Consider the following 20,404-nt stretch of genomic DNA (forward strand, 5'->3'; position numbering starts at 1 on the left):
ACAAACGGCGTACTCTTCATGCAAATTCTGTTGAAAAATAATAGCACTTCCACTTTTATGTGAAAGCATTGTTTTTACAAAGTCATGGTGTGTGTGTGGGGGGAGCATTGACACTCCGTTGAAGTTCCTTAAATGACGGGCATGTCTCTTTCTTGCTGTCCATCTACTATATCGACCTCTATATTTGTCTATCTATCCATCTATATGATCTATGCATATCTACCTCTGACAGCAATTAAGAATCTTTTTTTATTTATATACATATTAATTCCAAAAAAACTTTTGTCCACTCAATCTCTATCTATCTCTGTATCTACCTAAGCTAACCGCCAATCCGTAACAGAAACAAAGATCTTGCAAAAAACCGCGGGCTTTATTTATTTAATTAAAATAGCCCGCAATAAGAAGGCTCTATGTTCCCCGTAGTTTGCAAAAAGTAACACTTGCAAAAAGATAAAAAACTATTTTTAAAAAAAAGGTGAAGAGAAGGCAAACGATTTCAGTTGGATCACGTGATGAGGTAAGTTCGGAACTCAGCCGGCAAGCGAACAGCTTGCATTGTGTTCTGCATTAAAAAAATTGTAAAAAAAATCAATTGCGTATTTTTAAAAGCTTTTTTCTTCTGAAGGGGGCGGAATGTTTTTACTATTACCAACTAAAATTTTAGAATTGAGGGTTCAATATTTTTCACGGAATGTGTTTAGAAAAAAATCTTACCCAGAAAAAGATGCAAAATAAAGGTCTTTTCAAAAATTCATAAAAAATACAAAAATTGCTCTATCTTCAAAATTTTTTTGTTCATCACATTTAAAATTAAATTTCCAGCACTATAGTACAAAAAATGTTTGTCTGGCGCGATTGGTTCGGGGTCTATGTGGTTAAAAGTACTAAAAAGTGGTAAAAATCACATAAAACATTAAATAACTTTTTTTCTAATTAAAATATCAAAAATCGAAGCCCGAGATGCACATCTTCAGCAAAAACTGCACCTGTATACCAAATTTCATCTTTCTAGGCCTTACCGTTTTCCCGGGATGTGGGCCACACACACACAAACATCTTATTTTATTATATGTATAGAAGACATTTGTGTGTCTTAAGCAAGACTTATGAAATGCAAACGACAACCATGTTTTCAGCTTGCTAACATGAAATACTTTAAAAAATTCAATGCTTTAAACATTTTTTTTTTTTAAATCCCAAATCAGCATGCTCAGGGCCAGCACTGCATTTTATTTTGGAACAAAACCAAACATGGCGGTCCAAAATGGCCGGCACTACATTTTATTTTGGAACAAAACCAAACATGGCGGATTTGAGGCGTTCCAAAATGGCAGTACTATGGAAACATCAATGCTGATACACACCTTTATTGAAAAATTGCTATGTTTTCTCAATTAATAGTCAAATAACTTTTTTGTTTAGAAAGTTTTTGATTCATTCAATGTGTTGCTGGTAGCTGTATTTTGCTGTTTATGCATTAATGCATTAATTAGGCACATATTCAGCGGTATAAGAATAGTGAAATCAAGCAAAAACATAAGTTATTTGTGCAGATTGCAAGGTTATTGGGTGAAATTTATGATCATGGGTGAAAATAATCAGAGAATTTATTTCTAAAAGAAAAATGGAGTAAAATTTGAAAAACAACATTTTAGGACTTAAGGTTTTAAAAAAAGAACTTTTTGAGAAAAATGAGTTTGATTGAGAGACTTGAATATTGATTTTTTACAAAATTATCAAAATAATAGCTTCTTGGGTGATATTCTTTGGAATTAAAAAAAGGGAGAAAGAAAAAAACCTGGAATTTTGGGAAAAAAGGCTGATTTTAAAGATTTTCCGAATTTAGAGATCCTAAATTAGGGGTCGGTATTGTGTTTTTGTAAAAAAATTTAATCTTTACATGTTGGTCCTGATTTTTTTAGCACTCAAAATGGTATTGCATCCTAATAAATATTTTTTCCGGTTACCACTTTTTTTGAATTCCTGGAGCCATGGGTCTTAAGTGTATGGAAAATTTCTCACTAATGTTTTCTATAAATTTCACACTTAAGGTTGCTAAGCAGGCTGAATGTTGTCTGTAATGAATTCTCTATGTTGCTATTTTCCCTCAGTTCATCTAATTGCATACAAAACTGCTTTTGCTGTTTCAGAAGATCCTGTGGTCATTGAAAATGGGAACTTTTCCTGGACAAAAGATGAGCCTCCTGTGTTGACTGATTTGAATTTCGTTGCAAAAGAAGGATCCTTGGTTGCAGTTGTTGGACAAGTTGGATCAGGAAAATCATCTTTACTTTCTGCATTGCTGGGAGATATGGTTAAGTGGTCTGGAAAAGTCAATGTAAAAGTATGAACATGTATGAAATACACAAAAATTATTATTGTTTTTAAAGTTTAAACTTGTTTAAGTTCAATGACAGAAGCAGTTGTTTTTTCTTTTTATTTCTGTTGTCTATCACTCAGTTTTTGCTTGTTAAATGGTAGAGCATATTTTGTTTTGGTATAGTCAGAAATCAAATTTGCTAAAGTTTTGTACAAAGTGTAGGAAAGTAAAAAATGAACAAGTAAATGAAATAAAACACGGGTTAAATTGCTGATTCCATAATAGTTGTGATGTGCAAAGTTAATACAATGTTTAAATGACGGTAGTCATTAAAAATAAATATGCAATTTAAGTTAATTGCATCATGTTTGAGAGATTGTATTATTTTTATTTTAAAAATTTTTCTCTTTTTTCCTTCGCAGTAGAGCATAAAAATATGAAATTTAAAGTTATTTTATCTTTCAGAGAAGGATCTCCATCTTTTGGCTGTGGTAGGCATTTGACAGTATTTTAGCATTTGAAATACCATCCAACGGCAAAAAAGAGGTGGTTAGAAGTTAAACTAGAGTGAATAGCACTTTTTCATATTACAGAAGGAGAAAGGAAAAATGTGTTTTAATTCTACAATACCTTAGAGGCTACAGTGGTCTCCCCCCCCCCCTCGTATTTCTAGATAGAAAATTCAATATTTTTTCTGTTCTGAGGTTAATGACTAGATGATTCAATATGATCCCAAAGGGGTTTTTTTTTAAATAAAAAGTCAGAAAGTCCCACATTAGGTTCAATTAGTAATAATTAGATTTATTGAACAACAAACAATGAGATGGACTACACAGATCCCATCTATCTTTCTAAGGGGCTGTCCATAAATGATGTCACACTTTTTTTCAACAAAATTTGACTCTCTTCTCTCCTTGTGTCACAAAGTGTCACACTTTGCCTTCCCCCTTCCCCTCATCCATTACATGTCATGCTGTTTTTCATAAGCTTATTGTAATGCATGATGTCATATTTCTTGTTACCCCCTCCTTTTTTCTGCAAACTGTCATAGTTTCATGAACTCTCTTCCCCCCCTCAAAGCATGACATCATTTAAAGACAACCTTAATATTAACAAGTGTTTTCTTGTATGCTTGTTTTATAATGTTAAATGCAAAATACATTAATTAATTTTGATAAAAATCATATACTTCTAGATATGTTTTCATGTTAAAACTATTTTTGTTTAATTTAAAGGGATCTGTTGCATACGTTCCCCAACAAGCATGGATACAGAATGCTACCTTAAGAAAGAATGTACTATTTACTAAGCCTTTCGAGTCTAAGAGGTATGAAAGTGTTTTAGATGCATGTGCTTTAACACCAGATCTGGAGATTTTGCCTGGAGGTGATCAAACTGAAATTGGAGAGAAGGTGCTTATTTATTTTGCTCTGTGTTTGCAATGAATTTGAAATTTGTTAAGTTTGATGTCTAAATTAGTGAAATAATTTTTCATACAGTAAAACCTGTCCACAACATCTAAAACAATATTGTTATAGACAGGTTATCGTTATATACAAATTGATTATTTATGCTGACATACTGTTGGGACCAAAGGAAATATGTTATAGACAGTATTGTGTTACACACAGGTTTCACTGTATATTGAAGTTTTTGAATAGAGAAAAACACTTGATAAATTTATCAAATTTTTTTTTTTTACTGTTCACTAAATATATTTATGGTAATAAACTTTGTCTTGAAACTTATAGCCCAATAGAAAAATAAAATTGAGTGAAGTACAGTAAACTTTTGATTATCCGAGGAATTGGGTAGCACAAATGCCACGGATAACAAAAATCTCAGATAAAGCGCAAAAGACTAAAATGAGGGACTAATAAGGTAAAAATTGTTCTTTCTCAAAAACTTGGTTGTATTCATGCACAATGATATCTAGAAACAGTGGAAGTATGTCCAGTACAGTAAAAGTATTTCGTATCTTTGCACAACAGTGCTTAACATAAAAAAAGAACAAGTGTATGTACAATGAAGAAAGCACAATAAGTAAATTAGCAAATAAGTATATAAAACAAATACAACTGAGCTAAAAATTACAATTTTTTGACAACAAAAGCAGCCATTTCTTTTTGTTTCAGAAATACATGTTCCTGATTGTTGATTGATGTAATGATAATCTGTTATCTGATAAATTGGAGTTTACTGTAATGCTGCCTTTGTCTATTGTTTTTTAAAAGTTAGTGGTCAGAACAAAGCTAGCAACTCACAGTGCTTTGCAGCAGCTGTATTTTTAATTGAAAATTGTTTTTTACTTGATTTCTGATGCATGTTGGTCTAATTTTATCAGGGTTGCCAGAGTTAAGAACAGTAAATACGGGACACACATCTAGGAGAGAAAAAGGAGGGGGGAGGGGAGTGGGGATTTTTTGAGACATCTATTCAAGATAAATCTGAAAAATTCAATCGCAACAAAGCATTAAACTTCCCAAAATGTCGCCTATCAAAGTATAAAAATCATTTTCATTGCGATTGACGACGCATGTGCAGATATATATTGGCAACATTAGTCAATGAGCAAACAAGAATACATTTCATTCCTCATGGTCTGCCGCCAAAGCAAAAACATACCAACCAAATCAAAACAAAAACAATTTTTGCGTTTGCTGCCACATGATTTTCTTATTTCTCATTAGGGAGTGGTCATTTATTACGGCCAGGGGGGTGCCGGAAGCTGAGCATCTATTTACTGAATAAATTACGTGACCCCTCTTCAAGACTCTGTTTTATTTTTATGACCCCTCTATGAAATTTTAAATATTTTCATGACCCCCCCCTCCACCAACATTTATATTATAAGATTTATTTTTTAATCAGCATACAGCAGCATATGTATTTTTTCAGCTTATAAATCAGCGTTCGGAAAACTATTAATCAATTTTATTTCCCATTATACAAATCAGTACAAAAAAAAAAAAAAAATCTGTGTACATATAAAGAAATAGCTAAGAGCTATTTCATCCAACGGATACAAAACAAAAATTTAAAGCAACAAACTAAGATAAAATGCATAGGTGCTAAATACACTATATAGTGTCTCGCAACTTTCTATGGGAAGACTAACTCAATTATCAGAAGTTAAGGTGCTATTATAGTTATTAGTTTGTTTTCTTTTTTTTTTTCATTTCAATATGACATTAGTTTTAACAAAACCTTCAACACTTGAACTTTTCATCTATATTTCAAATTATATATAGATGAAATAGTACATAAAATATAGTTAAATTTCTTAATAAACATCTAAAATCTATGCTTTTTGCAAACTATTCAGCTGTCTACCATTAAACATTTCAAATTGTCACCATCAAACAATTTTAATAATCCTGAAATAAGATTTGGATTATATTAAAATCGACATGAATGATAATTTTATTAAATACAATTTTTAGTCCGAAATAATATGAGAAACATTAACAATTATGAGTTAAACATTTGCAGAAAGTTATGCATAATAAAAAAAGGCTAAGAAATAAAGTAATGCAATTTTTTTAGATGCAATGAACAGATGAATCATAACTTCTGATTTTTAAAAAGCATAACATACTTTAAAGAAAGGGAAGAGGAATCTCTGTGCCAATGGTTACTAAAAACCATATATACAAAATAACTGAAATATATGTTAACTTATGCTAAACTATATAAATTTAAATGTTTTCCAAGTCCCTGCTAATCGCCCACTTCTAGTATGGGTTTGGATCTCTTTCCCGTAATCTTGTAAACTTCCATCACTGTTATCATCATCAGTAGAAGAGTCATTAATGACTTTTAACACCTCATCATTGTCACTTTCTGCAGAATACTCATCATTATCAGAGTCTGAGAATTCTGTATCTTTTTTATTTTTAAATGGCACGTTGGGAAACAAACTGGAAGCTATATGATTCTCTATAATTTTTATTTTTTGGGCTTTTGAAAGTTTCATTGAGTTAATTAAACCATGATGATGCAGGTACTTATTTAAAATATCGACACGGAGCTGTCTTAACTCACGATTTTCATACAGTTCCACCCAACAAAACTCTCCATAATCTTTTTTACTCTCTTCCTCCTTTTGCTGCACATTTGAAGCATGTCTCTTTTTTTGGAGGAAATCAGAATGCTTGAGTCTTTCAAGGTAGGCGGTAACAAATTGTTTTTCAACAATAAATTTTGTTGAAAAAGCTTCCACAAAATTTTGGTCTTCAACTTGACCTAAAGCAAAAGCTTTCTTCAACTGTATTCTTGGTTGGAAATCATCCACACTTCGGACTTTATCACTAATAGATGTTGGTGTGACTCTGACATCCATATACTTAAAACTGGGCAATTTTGATGTGTCAGGCACAGGAGCAGGTATACTGCTTAGTTTTGGCCCAACAAAAGGATATTTTAAACAATAGTCACAAGTATAACCCAATTTTGTTAGGCAGGACTCTTTAACAAATTCTAAAAATTTCTCTCCTTTCCTGAAATGCAAATCCATAAAAGATTTTAATGCCTTAAAATATGAGAGATCTTTTATTTTTTCCTTAAAATTATCAGTGTGAAAGAACTGATCACATGCTTGTTTGGAAACAAAACCTTTTAAGTATCCTCCAGGGCCAGGAGCACCTTCTATGCGATTAGCAACTTCTTTGCAAACACTTCTGGCATTGTATTCTAATCGTTTCAACTCACTAGCTTCTATTTCAGCCAATGTCTGATTGCTTAAACTTTCTTCATCAAATTTCTGTTTTTCCCACTCGAGTGTTGCACCATCCGCAATAGCATCTCCAACATAACTCTGTGCCCTTTCAACTTCATTACTACAATCACCTGGGGCTAGATGTAAACGAATGTAATAATCTAAATTTAAAATTTGAATTCGCTCGGCTATACGGTACTGAACTTCATGGTTTCCCACACCAACACCAGGTCCTCCATCTGTAAGCTCAATAAGCCGGGACTTATTTTGGGGGAGCTTAAGTTCACAGATTTTCTGTAAAATACTATCGCACATTTCAGAGGCATTTTTTATCTCAAATCCAGGTCGTTCTATGTATTCTATCAGAAGATCAATGCTTTTATGTAAATTGAAAATCATTTGTTTCTCGTTCTCTTTCGATAAAATGTCACTAGAAGTGATGTGTTCATTAGCCATCCTTATGTAATGAATAAAATTCTCAATAATTTCTGTGGTAAATTCTTTTTCTTTCTGACTTAGAGTAAGGTTGAAATGCTGTAACATAAACTGAAAATGGCGAATTTTATCTTTTACAAGATAACAAAAACCTCGAAAGGGTGCAGAAAGTAACACATCAGTATTATCAAAAACTTCAAAAAGATGGGGCAACTCTTTTCGCATATCCATGTATTCACTAGCCCACACGCTGCCTGTACTTCCAACAAAGAATTTTGGTCGTACGTAAACAACTGTCTGTTCATCAATGGTTTTCAATTCTTCGACATTATTTATGCAAGTAATCTTTTTACTCATAAAACGGTGTGTTCCTGGAGTAACATTGACCATAGAGACAGGAAAGTCATACTTCGTCAACTTTTTTTGTTTTTCTTCATCAACAGGTTGAAATGTCCTTTGACTACGTATGCTGTGAAAACCTGTACTCGTTCCAGGACATAAGTAGGCTTTATCATCAGCGCTAACAAGAATGTTGAGTTTAGCAGTCTCTGGGTCATTGAATAAACTAATTATAATATTTCTTTTATAAGCTCTTTGATAATGCGTTAACTCATTATCATTATTTAGGGTTTTGGGTGGTTTTTTAGTACAAAAAAGTCCAAGCCCAAGATGCCTACTAGCCTGTACACTTCTCAGGTTCTGAGCTCGAGCACGATTAAAAACTGTAGTTGAAGATTTAATTGTCGGTAAACCTCTCTTAATTCTACTAAAATTTGCCACTTTTAAAAGGTCTCTTTTTTTCACCCTGTGATTTAAATACATCACAGGATCATGTCTCCTTCCATGAGGGGTGGATTTGCTTTCTATACATTGCAAGATAAAATTTTCATCAACTTCATCTAACATTCTTTTCCTCCCAGCACCTTTTTTCCTCAGACCAATGCGATATTTCTTTATTAATTGCTTATGCATTCTTTTAATCATTCTATTTTTTTTCATTTTCGCAGACTGCGTTTTACAGCATTGGATTTCTTTCATTTCTGCTTGACTCTTTTCTAGAACAAGTATATCTTCTTCCATATCTTGTAGCTGTTCAGGTGTCCAAAATCTATTTTTGACTTCAAGCAGAGATTTTTGTGCAGCAATGTTTTTATCTAGATCTTGGATTCGCCGATTTAAATTATTTTCAACATTTTCTTCTGCTTCACCAATTATTTCTCTTCGTTTTGAAATAGCATGAAGTATTTCTTTTGTTTTTATTGCTATGGTGTTTTCATCAATTTGTAAATCTTTTACCTCTTTTAATGTTCTTTTATCTGCAACTAAAAGAGTAGCCAGTTTCTTATCCCACTCTGTATCAAAAGATTGCATAATTGAAATTACATTGCTGTTCGTTAACCTTGACGTTGAAGCTTTTGACACCTCTTTTGTACAAAATCGTTCTAAAAATTCTTCTAAGTCAGTATCGTCTGATCTCAATACAATGAATTGTTCTTGATTAAAGTTAGTGGCAATATAAATGCATAATCCATACGTTGGGTGGCATAAAAGTTCTTTAAATCTTTGTTTTTCATGTTCACAATTTAAACTCTCATGAACTGCTTCAGGATTATATCCTAAAAAAATGCTAAATGCATCATCAAACTTTAAATATGTTTTTGTCCGTGCCAGACCATCAATACTGGGCATATCCGTCATCAAAACTTGAAGAATAGCTTTTAATCCGAGAATATGGTAAATTCTTTGTTTATTCGACCATTTTTCTTTTTCGGAACGATTGATGATGTTTTGTAACTGATCGAGGTTCTCTTTTAATTTGCAAGTTTGCAACGACCTTATAATGTTTGGAGCAAACTGAACTCTGCATTGTTTTCGAATTTCAGCACGTAATTCGTTCTTAGATGACATTTTAAGGCTTTGCATATTTCTGCATTTATTTGAATGAATTCATTTCTCGCTTTTTCGGTCTTGATTTGCTTTTTAAAGAAATTTTAGAGGTATATGTCTATCTCTCACAGGATTTTGCGATCTGTCGCTGGCCCACGTTTATTTACCTCAGTTTCTGTTGCCAAATTCACAAAGCTTGCATTCGACAAACCTAACCGGTCGACCGGTGAGTAACTTGTTACAAACCGCAGCGTTGTATTATGTTTTGATTACCTAACCGGTTAGCATTTTAAGCTGTTGATTGGTTGATCGGCTGAGCACGTCGAACGCAAGCAAATGTGACTGATTAATTTGCCTGCGTTCGAATAGGTTAACCGGTAGCTATATCCGAACGCAAGCTTTGAAAGCAATTTGATTCCCAAGAGAAAACCAAATTTATAGGAAATGTTTAATTTTAAAATAAACATTTAAAGCTAAATTTTTTCAAAGCCGATATATTTACTAATGCAATACCTCTAAAACCGTTTAACAAAGCCTCACAGTTCATTGATATGTATGTAACTGCAACCGTGGGTCACTCAGTGTCACTGTTTGAAGTGCAGATCTCAAAACGGTAGCTTTATATTTTGCTACTACTATCTTATTCTGTATATTTATTTTATTTTTGATTAAAAAAAATGGCTGATGAGTCAAAAACACAAATATTTGACTGGCTGACTTCGATAAATTTAGTAGATTATTATGAAAAATTTATTGACAATGGGTATGACGACTTCAATCAGCTGCAAAAGGTGACAGACACTGACATCAATGATATTATAATTGATGTTGGATTAAATAATAAACGCGGCCATGAGAAAAGATTTATTAGCAGCATCCATGCATTGAGAAGTCTGTCAAAAAATCCTCTCCCTGTTGTGCAAGATGCATCAGGTGCAACGGTGAATAAAAAGCAATGTAAGTATAACCTTATTCTACTACATCTAATCTAATTAGGTTGAGATTTTTCGTTAGGTTCCTCATGGATCAGTTTTTTAGGGTCTCTCTTGTTTATCATTTTTATGAAAGAGATTCATGAATATATTTCGAGAAACTTAGAATTGTTTTGCTGATGACAGCAAATTCACGGGGATCCCAGATAAAGAAGAACAAATAAATCAGCTGCTTGAGGATTTGGATCATATTACTAAGTGGGGTATGACAGTAAATGTCAAGTAGCGTACAAGTTATTATTTACAGGGTTCAGTCATTAGTTAGGCAGAAAATGTTGATCTGGATATTTTAATAAATTAAGACTTAGTCAACAGTGAAGTAGTAATAAAGCCAACAGGGTGCTGTGGTTTATCAGTAGAAGTTTGGTAAGACTTCGAAAGAAATGAATGATATAAAGTATATACTGTTCAGTCTCTTGGTTTCCTTATCTTTAGAAAAATATTTATTAATTGGAGAAAGTTCGAAAAAGCTGCAAGTTTAGTAATTGGGCTTTCAAATAAAGCTTATTATTAGTTATGATTAACGGCTTAATATACTTCATACAATTACTTTTGAGCAAAGGGAGAGTTGGAAGAGACATGATCCAGTTATTCATTTATCAAAATGAATGATGTTAATGGGTTGAATTTTTGCATGGAAAGCAGGACAAAGGGTCATGGTTTTAAGCTATTCAAATCTCTGGCTAACCTGAAGGAATATTACTACTTTACTAGGGTTTTGTGTACCTCGAACAGCTCACCTGTAATGAGTAAGGAAGTTGATAGCTTTAAAAGAGGTCTTTTGATCTTCGGGGCCAGAAATTGTCTACGATCAGCCCAGCTGGGCACAGAACCTGTTGCTGGTCATCATAGTTGTATTATTTGTCAGTATATAATCCCTGGGTTGGTGTCATTTTGGCATGACAAAAAATTTTTTTTTCAACCCTGGCCTTACTACTATGCATGTTTCTGCAATATGCCATTTCATAAATGTATAAATTAAGTGTAACAATTAATAAGCCTTTAAAAGTAACGGTAAGTTGCATGCGAAATTGAAATGAAACCAAAAAACAAACAAGCAACCAAAACACAGGTATAGTGCGATAACAAACTACTGCAACCAAGTGTGTTCTTGTCTTGTACAGTGACTGCCTTTATATGAATCACGTTTGCTCTAACGGGCTTTGATTCAATAAAGCGGCTACTTCAATAAAGCTGGATGGTGTTCTGCTTTGACGATTTGATTTATTAAAGCGTCTTATTCAATGAACTGGCACCCACTGTATAACTAAACCTCATGATGACATACTGAGCATATTGTCACAGCAAAAAATGACTCCAACCGAGGATTTAATCGAAGTTATGTCAGTTTTTCTTGTACTGTAAAACAGTGAAAAGATTGGGATAATTGGAAATTTTTCAAATGATTATATAAGCTTGGACACTGTTTTTCCTGGTAAGAAATTGTCATAACTCGTTTCACTTGGCGTGTTTTCAGAATTTTTTCCTAAACCAGCTGAAACGCTTGTTTCAAAGATCAATATCAGGATATTTTGCTTTATAAAAAAAACAATTAAACAAGAAATGAAATTTACCTGAGCCACTTAAATAACAGACCTGATTGTTAATTTAATAAAAACTTTGAAGGAACATAACACTGAAAGTTACATACATTGCACTAAAAGTAAAAATTCATTTCCACCAAAAGATTAAAATGCATGCCATTGAAATATAAAATTGTCTACTGAATAAATAAATTAAACAAAGCATCATTATGAAAAACCATTAAAGTGTTGGATTAAAGAAGGATTAACTATTGAGTTGTTTAATCGCTGAAATAGCTGCAGGTGTTTCAGCTACTAGAATTTGTTTTCACTAGTTTGATTGTGTTGGATTTTTTCGCGCAAGAGCCTTAATAAGCCGTACTGTGCTCACCAATTTGGTGTATTCCATGTTATGATAACTCTTGCTCCCCCCCAGTAATGTTAATTACGCTGCAGAAAACAATCTAAAATCTGTACAAGTGTGAAAAATAAAACTCTAAAATTAAAGTCAAAATAAAAAGTCTAAAAAATGGAACTTAAATTTACTTTGCAAGTGTAACCAGATAATCACTAAACTTTCATATCACACCTTCCACTAATATACCTGTAATTGAAATGTCCACTGCAGAATCATAAATACCCGGTACTAAATATTTTTTCTTTCTTAATTTTTCAGTGCCAAACTGCCTGAAAGATTTGGAGGTCCCGAATCATAAATTGAGTGAGAGGCTACAGTTCTACAACCAAGTAGTGTATGAATTATCAGATTTAGCAAAGACAATGCATCCAGAGCAGCTGAAGAAATATGTGCTAACGCAGCGAGAGCTGCGATGGAAATTGAAAAGTGAGACAAACAACCTTTCTGCAATTTTAGATGATTTTGAATCGAATGCTCCAAAGTCTGGCTTCGCCATCAATGTAAAAAAGTACAGCTCTGAAGAAGGCAATGGGACTGCCTTTACCACGAAGGATGTCAAAAGGTGTGAAAACACCTTGTCATACCTTGCTAACTTTGTTAGTAAGGTGAAAAAGCAACTGAATAATTGTCAAGAGTTTAGATCGCAGCTGTTTGACAACAATCACACAGTAATAAAGCCTTGGAGAATTAAAGAATTAGCTTTCCTTGATGAACAGTTGTCTGCGGTAAAGTCGATTCTTCAACGGGCTGAAGAACGAGAGTCAAATGTGCACGCTAATTTCGGCGCAATGCAGAAAAAATTTCAATCGTTTTCTGCTGAAGTTGAAGAAAAAAAAAGGAGACAGCGGCGACAAAAAGAAAATCTAAGGAAGTCTGAAAAGAAATCCCAACTTCGGCTCCAAAAAGCTGCTGCGACCTTGGCCGAGATGATTGCTGGGCCAATAGGTAGCATTGCTTTACGAGATGCGGGGAACGAGGATGGAATTAAAATTAAAAATAAAGACATCCAGGAGTTAACAAACTTAACCCCAAGATTCCATTTAAATGCTTTAAAGCACTTAATCAAAAAAAATATATTTGCAGAAGACGCCGTAGGAGTGATCGAAGATACTCTAAAAAAATTAGAGCAACCAAACGTGCAAAAAAACGTCCGAAATTCCTCTGAGCCTAAAAGACAGAAAATGGACTCAAAGGGCACAATGGATTTTTTTTTCCCCAAGAAAAGCAGCTGAGTGGAAGAAGATGCTTTTTTTTGTCATGTCTGAATTATTATTTTCTTGTGTATTTTAGTTTCAAAGTAAACTTTTCTTACTTCTATCTGTTTTTCTCTGTTACAAAAATAGTTTACAGTATGAAAATCTTTTTCTTTCTTATTAAGATCTAAATTAAATAGATTAATTAATTTTCTCCGAAACAAAAAGGCTAGCGAAAAACATATTATTAACAATTTACTATATGAGAAGCAGTTTTTGAATAAAAAATCTTTTATGCATACAGTTTCTTCTATATGCATTAATTTCACATAATTAATGTAATTAAAAACAAAACTATCAAATTAAATTTATAAAATGACAAAATTGGCTATTTTGATAAATATTTAAAGCCCTGGATAAATCAATTGCAATATGTCCTTATTTACTACATGAAGTTTAAATTTAATTGGTAAAAAGAAACAGCTTGCTTGCAAAAAATGAGTAAAAGTGGTGTTTAAACAGTTGCGCTACCAGAATCTTATGACCCTAGGGGAATATTACTTTTACAGGTGATGCTATAATACTGGGTTGGCTGGGTTTTAACACTTATCAATTTAAACCATTGTTAAACAAGCACATTAATAAAGTTAAATGAAAAAGAAGTTTCTTACAAGACTAGCCTTTCTAAATGTGCTGAAGGGATCTTATTTAATCTGTTTTATGTAGTTTAAGCTTGAAATAAAAAATAGATTGAGACTCAAATCACCATTATGCCGTAACAAATAGCACACATGTGTGAAATCAGGGTCCAAAAAGATCATTATATTTTCGAAAATATTCGATACTTGGATATATATCCGAATATTTTGGTTTTTATGTATATATCCAATATTTTTGATCAGCACACGTTAGGATATTTTGTAAAAATTAATTTTGGGGGCCCCTTTGTTGTCAATATAATAGAATATTAAGAAGTTTTGAGTCATGGAACTTCATACCTGGAAAAAAGAAAACGAGAATGAAAACATTTTTCTATGTTGCTCACTTAAATATATTCAGCTTTTTTAGCACTGTGTAGTAATTGGATGTTTGGATAATTAATTGCTACTCATATCTTGGGAATTAATAGAATTACTAGGTTTCATTGACTTTCTTTCAACCAGCCGAACAGTTACTTGGATCAAACTTGTTTTCAAGGTAGATGCTCTTTTTCAGTCTACTATTAGGATGCAAATAGGTATGTTTTTAACATTACTTATGTTCTTGGGAGAAAATAAATATTTGTGTTAAATGAAGTTTTTGGACTGCTTTGAAAGTTTATAAGCCCTCAAATGGGTGGCTTAAACCTCCGCTTAAAGGTTGAATTCTGAAAAAATGCTGTGCTTAACACTAGAAAGACAGGTGCCTGTGGTGACCCCTCGCATTGTTTGTTGTTCAATGAACCAAAAAATAGCCAACTGAACGTAATGAAACTTTTGGATATTTTTATAATATGATTATATTTAATTGGTTAGTAATTGGCCTGATAGAATTGCTAATATTGAACCTTATGTCTAGAAAGAAGGGAGGGACCCTAGTGGCCCCCAAGTTATTTCAGAGCAAAAATAGGGAAATTGTTCCTTTCTCAAAATAACTGCAGCACGAAAAATGGCTAGTCACTCACAATTTCAACTTTATCTTCCACTCTTTTGGTCGGATGGAATTCAAAATAGGAAAAACTGCAGATAGCCATCAGTCAGACTGTAGAGATCGCTTTTTGAAATGGAACTAAGTTTTAATTTTAGCATGTACAGATAACAACACAGAAATTATTACGGATTCTGATATTAAGTAGTCAGTAGTGGACATTTGTGGTATTTAGACTCAATTAGGAAGAAATTTATTAAGAATTTCGAAAGTCAGTTAGGGGCCATACTTCCGACTTTCTAGGTTTACAGAAAATTTCAATCTTTAATGTTAATTACCTTTTTCCTGCTGAGATATTTGCTATCCAACATTTTCGTTATCTTTCTCTCTATTAGCTTTTGCTGTCCCAAAGCAGCTCTCGTGAAGCTCACAACAACCACTTGCGGTTAATAAGTGACATAGCATAGAAAGGTTTGCGATCTGCAGACGTAATTGTAAATGACAGGTGAAGCTGCTTAAAAAACTTAGGCTGTATGAAGTTTTTGACGTTGAAGATACTGGAAAACATTGCGTGGAACATTTCTATTGTTAAATTTTTAGTGGTGGTGGTACTAAAACCACTCTGGTACTATAACACAGGTAAACAAATCTACCGTATTCAAGGCAGAATAGCTTCCGTTTTGACTCCACATTCGAGTCAAACTGTTCTGACTACTTGACAAGATGCCCCAGACTTAATTTTTTTTCTTTTGAATTGGATAAAATTTTTCATGACCCCTCCCCTCAAACTAAATTTTCATGGCCCCCCCTCAAGCAACATATTTTCTCCATGACCCACCCTTAAATCATACCTGATTTTTCGTGACCCCTCAAGATAGCTTCCGGCCCCCCCCTAGCTATAATAAATGACCACTCCCTTATTTCACATTTTTTGTTTTACTTTATGTTTTTCCCTTGAAGCAGGGGTCGAAGTGGTCCTATATATCCTATATTTCCTATATTTTCAAAAAAAGTATGAAAATCATCCTATATTTTCTATATTTTTGGAAAATGTCCTATATTTCCTATATTCCTGTTTTTTATCCAATTTATTTCTTTAAAACAACAGTAAACAAATTATCTGACTTCGGATTTTTCGTCGAAAGTACGTGTGCAACGAATTTCAAATTAAAAAACACAACTCACTAAATCCTGCAACAGGCATCTTCTCTCATTGGCCACAGCAATATGACGTCACTGTAGTGGGTGGAGTTTCGAGAACGAATTCTGAAGTTGGTTTTAGAATTTTGCGTTTGGCAACAGCAGTTTGTTTTGTTTTCCAGCGTGGTTTTTTTTGGTTTTGTTTTCGTGGTTTTTTTTTTTTTTTTTTTTTTGTTTTCGCGGGTATATTTTCGTGTTCAGTGCATTTTCTGTTTGGAATGTTATAATAGTCTTTTTGCAATTTTTTCTTTTCGTGGAATTTTATAGAACAAAATATCTATGTTTGTGCTACAAAGCATTGGTTATTTCCTGTTAGTTCTCAATACAAAGACTGTTTTTATTTATTTATATAAGTTATGTTTGAGACACTTCTATCCCTGCAAAAATTGTGAGTTGCTGTGTTAATTATCAATAAATTTCACTTTTTTTTTTTTTTTGTCTACAAAGTACACTTTTTTCAAAAATTATCCTTTCAACTACAGGAAAGTCATTTCAGGTGTAAGTTATAATTTTTTTTGAAGGTTTTTTTTAAAACAAAATCATTGATAAGAATAAATAAATAATATGTATGTATTATTTTATTTTTCATAGCGAAACTATTCATATAATGTGTCCTATATTTGTCCTATATTTTTTGTGGAAAATGTCCTATATGTGACAAGTCGATCACTTCTACCCCTGCTTGAAGTAATGTCTCGTTCTGTAAAATATTGTTATCAGCTAGAATACAGGACTTTAGCTGTCCCGTATGGAAGTTCCCCGGGATGCGGGACAATTTTTCATAATATGGGACTGCCCCTTGATATCCAGTACATCTGATAACCCTGAATTTTATCCCAGTTATTAAACTTGTTTTTTTTTTTTTCAATTTTAAGTTTACATTTATTTCTTCTGTAGGGTATAAATCTTAGTGGTGGACAGAAACAAAGAGTTAGTCTTGCCAGGGCTGTGTACAATGATGCTGATATATATTATTTGGATGATCCTTTGAGTGCGGTTGATGCTCATGTTGGAAAGCATATTTTTGAAAGAGTAATTGGGCCTCAAGGTTTGCTGAAAAAGAAAGTAAGTTAGTTGCTAAAACATAAAATCTTGCTGTTGAATGTGTTGGGCTGATGAAATATTTTAACTTTAGTTGAACTTTAATAAAATACCGTCTGATCACCAATAATATGGAAAGGCAAACTTCCAGTTTATTGGTGGAAATGGGTGCATATATTAGTTTATGTGGCTGGCAGTTTGTTCGTTACAGATGTGCGCTTTTGCCTCTTAATTATTTAGATGCAGTTTTGTAAAAATGACAATTTCTTCATAGCACTTTTTTTTAAATCTAAACTATATTCAATCTGTATTCTCATAACAAAAATTTATTGATTTATAATTTTACAACATAATTTTGGTCTTACCATTTTGCTTTTACATTTCCGAATGAAATGAAATCATTTTCTTTTCTTTTTTTTTTGTTTCCCCCAATTTTATTTTAGAGAATGCAATAAACTAATAAGGTGCTAGTGACATTACAAAATCCTTGCATAAAAATCCTATTACTATTTTGTTTTTCCCCTACTAGATTCATTCAGATGGAATTATCTTAACTTGGCCAATTGCCAAATTACATATAATTTGTGGTCAAACTGATCTATGTATTTAACTCAATCTTTGAATAATCTGTTTTAAAACATTGCAAACTAAGTCTCTTACTAATCAAGTTAAAGTCGTAAAAGGGCGAGTCCTTGCTTTTATGAGGAGTTTTGACTTGAGTTTTAAAAATTAAAGTAAACTTTTTTTGACAAAAGGGGGTTATTTCGTCATTTTATTGCCTCTAATGTTGATTTTAACTTAGAATTCTGGAAAACTGGGGTTGTAAATTTAGTCCACTGTTGCGTTTAGAATAAATGTTCTATTACTTAACATGTCATTACCAAATGGTGAATTATTGTCTTTCTTATCAAACTATCTTAAGTTTATGGTTTGATTTTACTAAGGCTAATCATTTCAAATGTTGGTAACACTTTTTATTACTGCTTCCGTAATCAAATATTTATTTCCTTGGGTTTTCTTCTCTAGGGAATCAAAATTTATTTCCTGTTTAAAATAATGCTGACTTAACTTCAAAATTGCATTATGTAGCTAAGCTACTAATTCTATTCTAGTTTATTCATTGTTTACTAATATTCTTGTTGAAGGATGTATGATTATTTTCATTACACCCCAAATGTCTGGATTTCAATTTACCTACATACAGGCCCGTCATTTGGGCAATCACTGGGGGGGAAGGCAATTGACCCCTCTGGATTTTCACAACATAATGCAATTATGCATTTATGCTTGTATTTTGATGCCGTTTTCCTTTCAAATAAATTGAATTCATACCCTTTGCCCCCCCCCCCCCAGCCGAAAAACTTTGAAAATACTAATGAGCCTACATAATTCATCTTACTGCAGTTCGTTCACAACGAAGTACCATTGTTTTTTTATGAAAAATTTAGCTTTAGACGTGACCTTGATTGCTAATCTTTTAAATAAAAGCAGACATGCCGATCGCTACGGATTATCCGTAGTTACTACGGAAAAAATTTTAAAAAGTAAGTTAACTACGAATTACGGAAAAGGCCCTTTTTTCTACGGAAAATTTTTGTGACATCAACAAACGCTAAGTGCGATGAAAAAAAAAAAAAATGGCGATCGCCAAAGTGAGCGAGTACTGACGATTATGGAAGTCTGCAGTCGCAGACAATGGGAGATGGAGAAATGGCGACGGTAGAAAGCAAAAGAATCCGGTTCTAACCGGAAATTCTCCCCACCACGTTGGGTGATATTTGCAGCAACCCTGTTCGTTCGCTTGCTCCTTGCTTCGCACGTGTGTTTTTAGTCTTTGGTGTTTCTTTTCTCTGATTTGTTTATTTTCTTTAATGGATGGAAACACTCGATCGACGTCCCCTCTTCCCGAGAGTCAGGCTAAAAAAAAAAAGTTGTCAGAAATTCACAGACGTTTATACCAATGAGTTTCCTTGCTTGGAAAAATCTATAATATCGGAAAATATGGCGTTTTGTACGATTTGTACAAAAAACTTCAGTTTGGCGCACGGCGGCCGCGACGATTGTCGGCGGCACGTTTCAGCGAAGTCGCATGTTGAAAACTCCAAGGCGGTGCAGAACACTAAAGAAGTCTCCACTTTCTTCAGAAAAAAAGATGAAAACTTGGAAGTCATCAAAGCAGAGTGTCTTTTCACTCGTTTTTTGATTGAGCATAATTTGCCCATTGCTACTGCAGACCATTCTAAACAGCTGTTTAAGGAAATGTTCCCAGACTTTTTTTTCTTTTTTCTTCAAGTTGTTTAAATTTTTAAGAAGGATTTTTGTTGGAAAAAAAAAACAACCGAAGGAGGAATTAGTCAGCACAGCATGTTTAACTATCTTCTGTTTGGCTTGCAACAGATTTCTAGAATTCATGGACTCAGATTAAAAAGTTCAATTATTTTTTTTTCCTTTAAAGACTTTACTTTAAATGTGTTTTAAAATAAGCTGTATATAAGTAACAGTCATCCTCATGTGAAAAAGGAATGTCATTTAAAAAAATTATATTAACTTTTGTTATTAATTCTGTACATATGAATAAATATTTTGAAAATTGCTTTAATCTTTTCTGCCATAGCACACAAAATTATTTAAGTGGATTCATAGTATTTAATATTAGATTCATGAATGCTCTTGATACAAAAAGGAAATCATACTTGCATTAAGCAGTGAAGAAATTCAAATTATTATCCAGTGTGTATTTAATTCCATATTTCCTCTTATAATCTTGATGAACAAGTTTACTTGGTATAATACATATAACCTTTTAATTTTCGACGTCGCTATATGTTTGACTTTCGACTTTTGTGTTAGCGTTTGTAGGGCATTGTTAACTACTGATAAGCACTGAAAACTACTGAAAATTTTTTAAACTTCTACTGAAAGCTTGAATAAGAGAGTGGCATCTCTGTAAAAGGATTTTTACTTTTATTGTTTTGAGGAAAAATTATTTCCAAAACTACAATTTTAATTTTGTGTTCCGTATGTTGAAGTTTCTTTCTAATGAACATAG

The 20,404-nt window shown here is 32.9% G+C and overlaps 1 protein-coding gene across 1 annotated transcript in view; it reads left to right on the forward strand.

The window, feature by feature from the left end:
• The window catches only part of LOC129225927 (multidrug resistance-associated protein 1-like), a 77,010-nt gene that overhangs the window by 33,779 nt on the left and 22,827 nt on the right, over window positions 1-20,404 (forward strand). The window contains exons 11-13 of the mRNA XM_054860467.1: window positions 2,154-2,347; window positions 3,559-3,735; window positions 17,212-17,379. Coding sequence (XP_054716442.1) covers window positions 2,154-2,347; window positions 3,559-3,735; window positions 17,212-17,379 — 539 coding nt within the window. The remainder of the gene's footprint in view (window positions 1-2,153; window positions 2,348-3,558; window positions 3,736-17,211; window positions 17,380-20,404) is intronic.

This window comes from Uloborus diversus, chromosome 7 (genome assembly GCF_026930045.1).
Source record: "Uloborus diversus isolate 005 chromosome 7, Udiv.v.3.1, whole genome shotgun sequence".
Lineage (NCBI taxonomy): Eukaryota > Metazoa > Arthropoda > Arachnida > Araneae > Uloboridae > Uloborus > Uloborus diversus.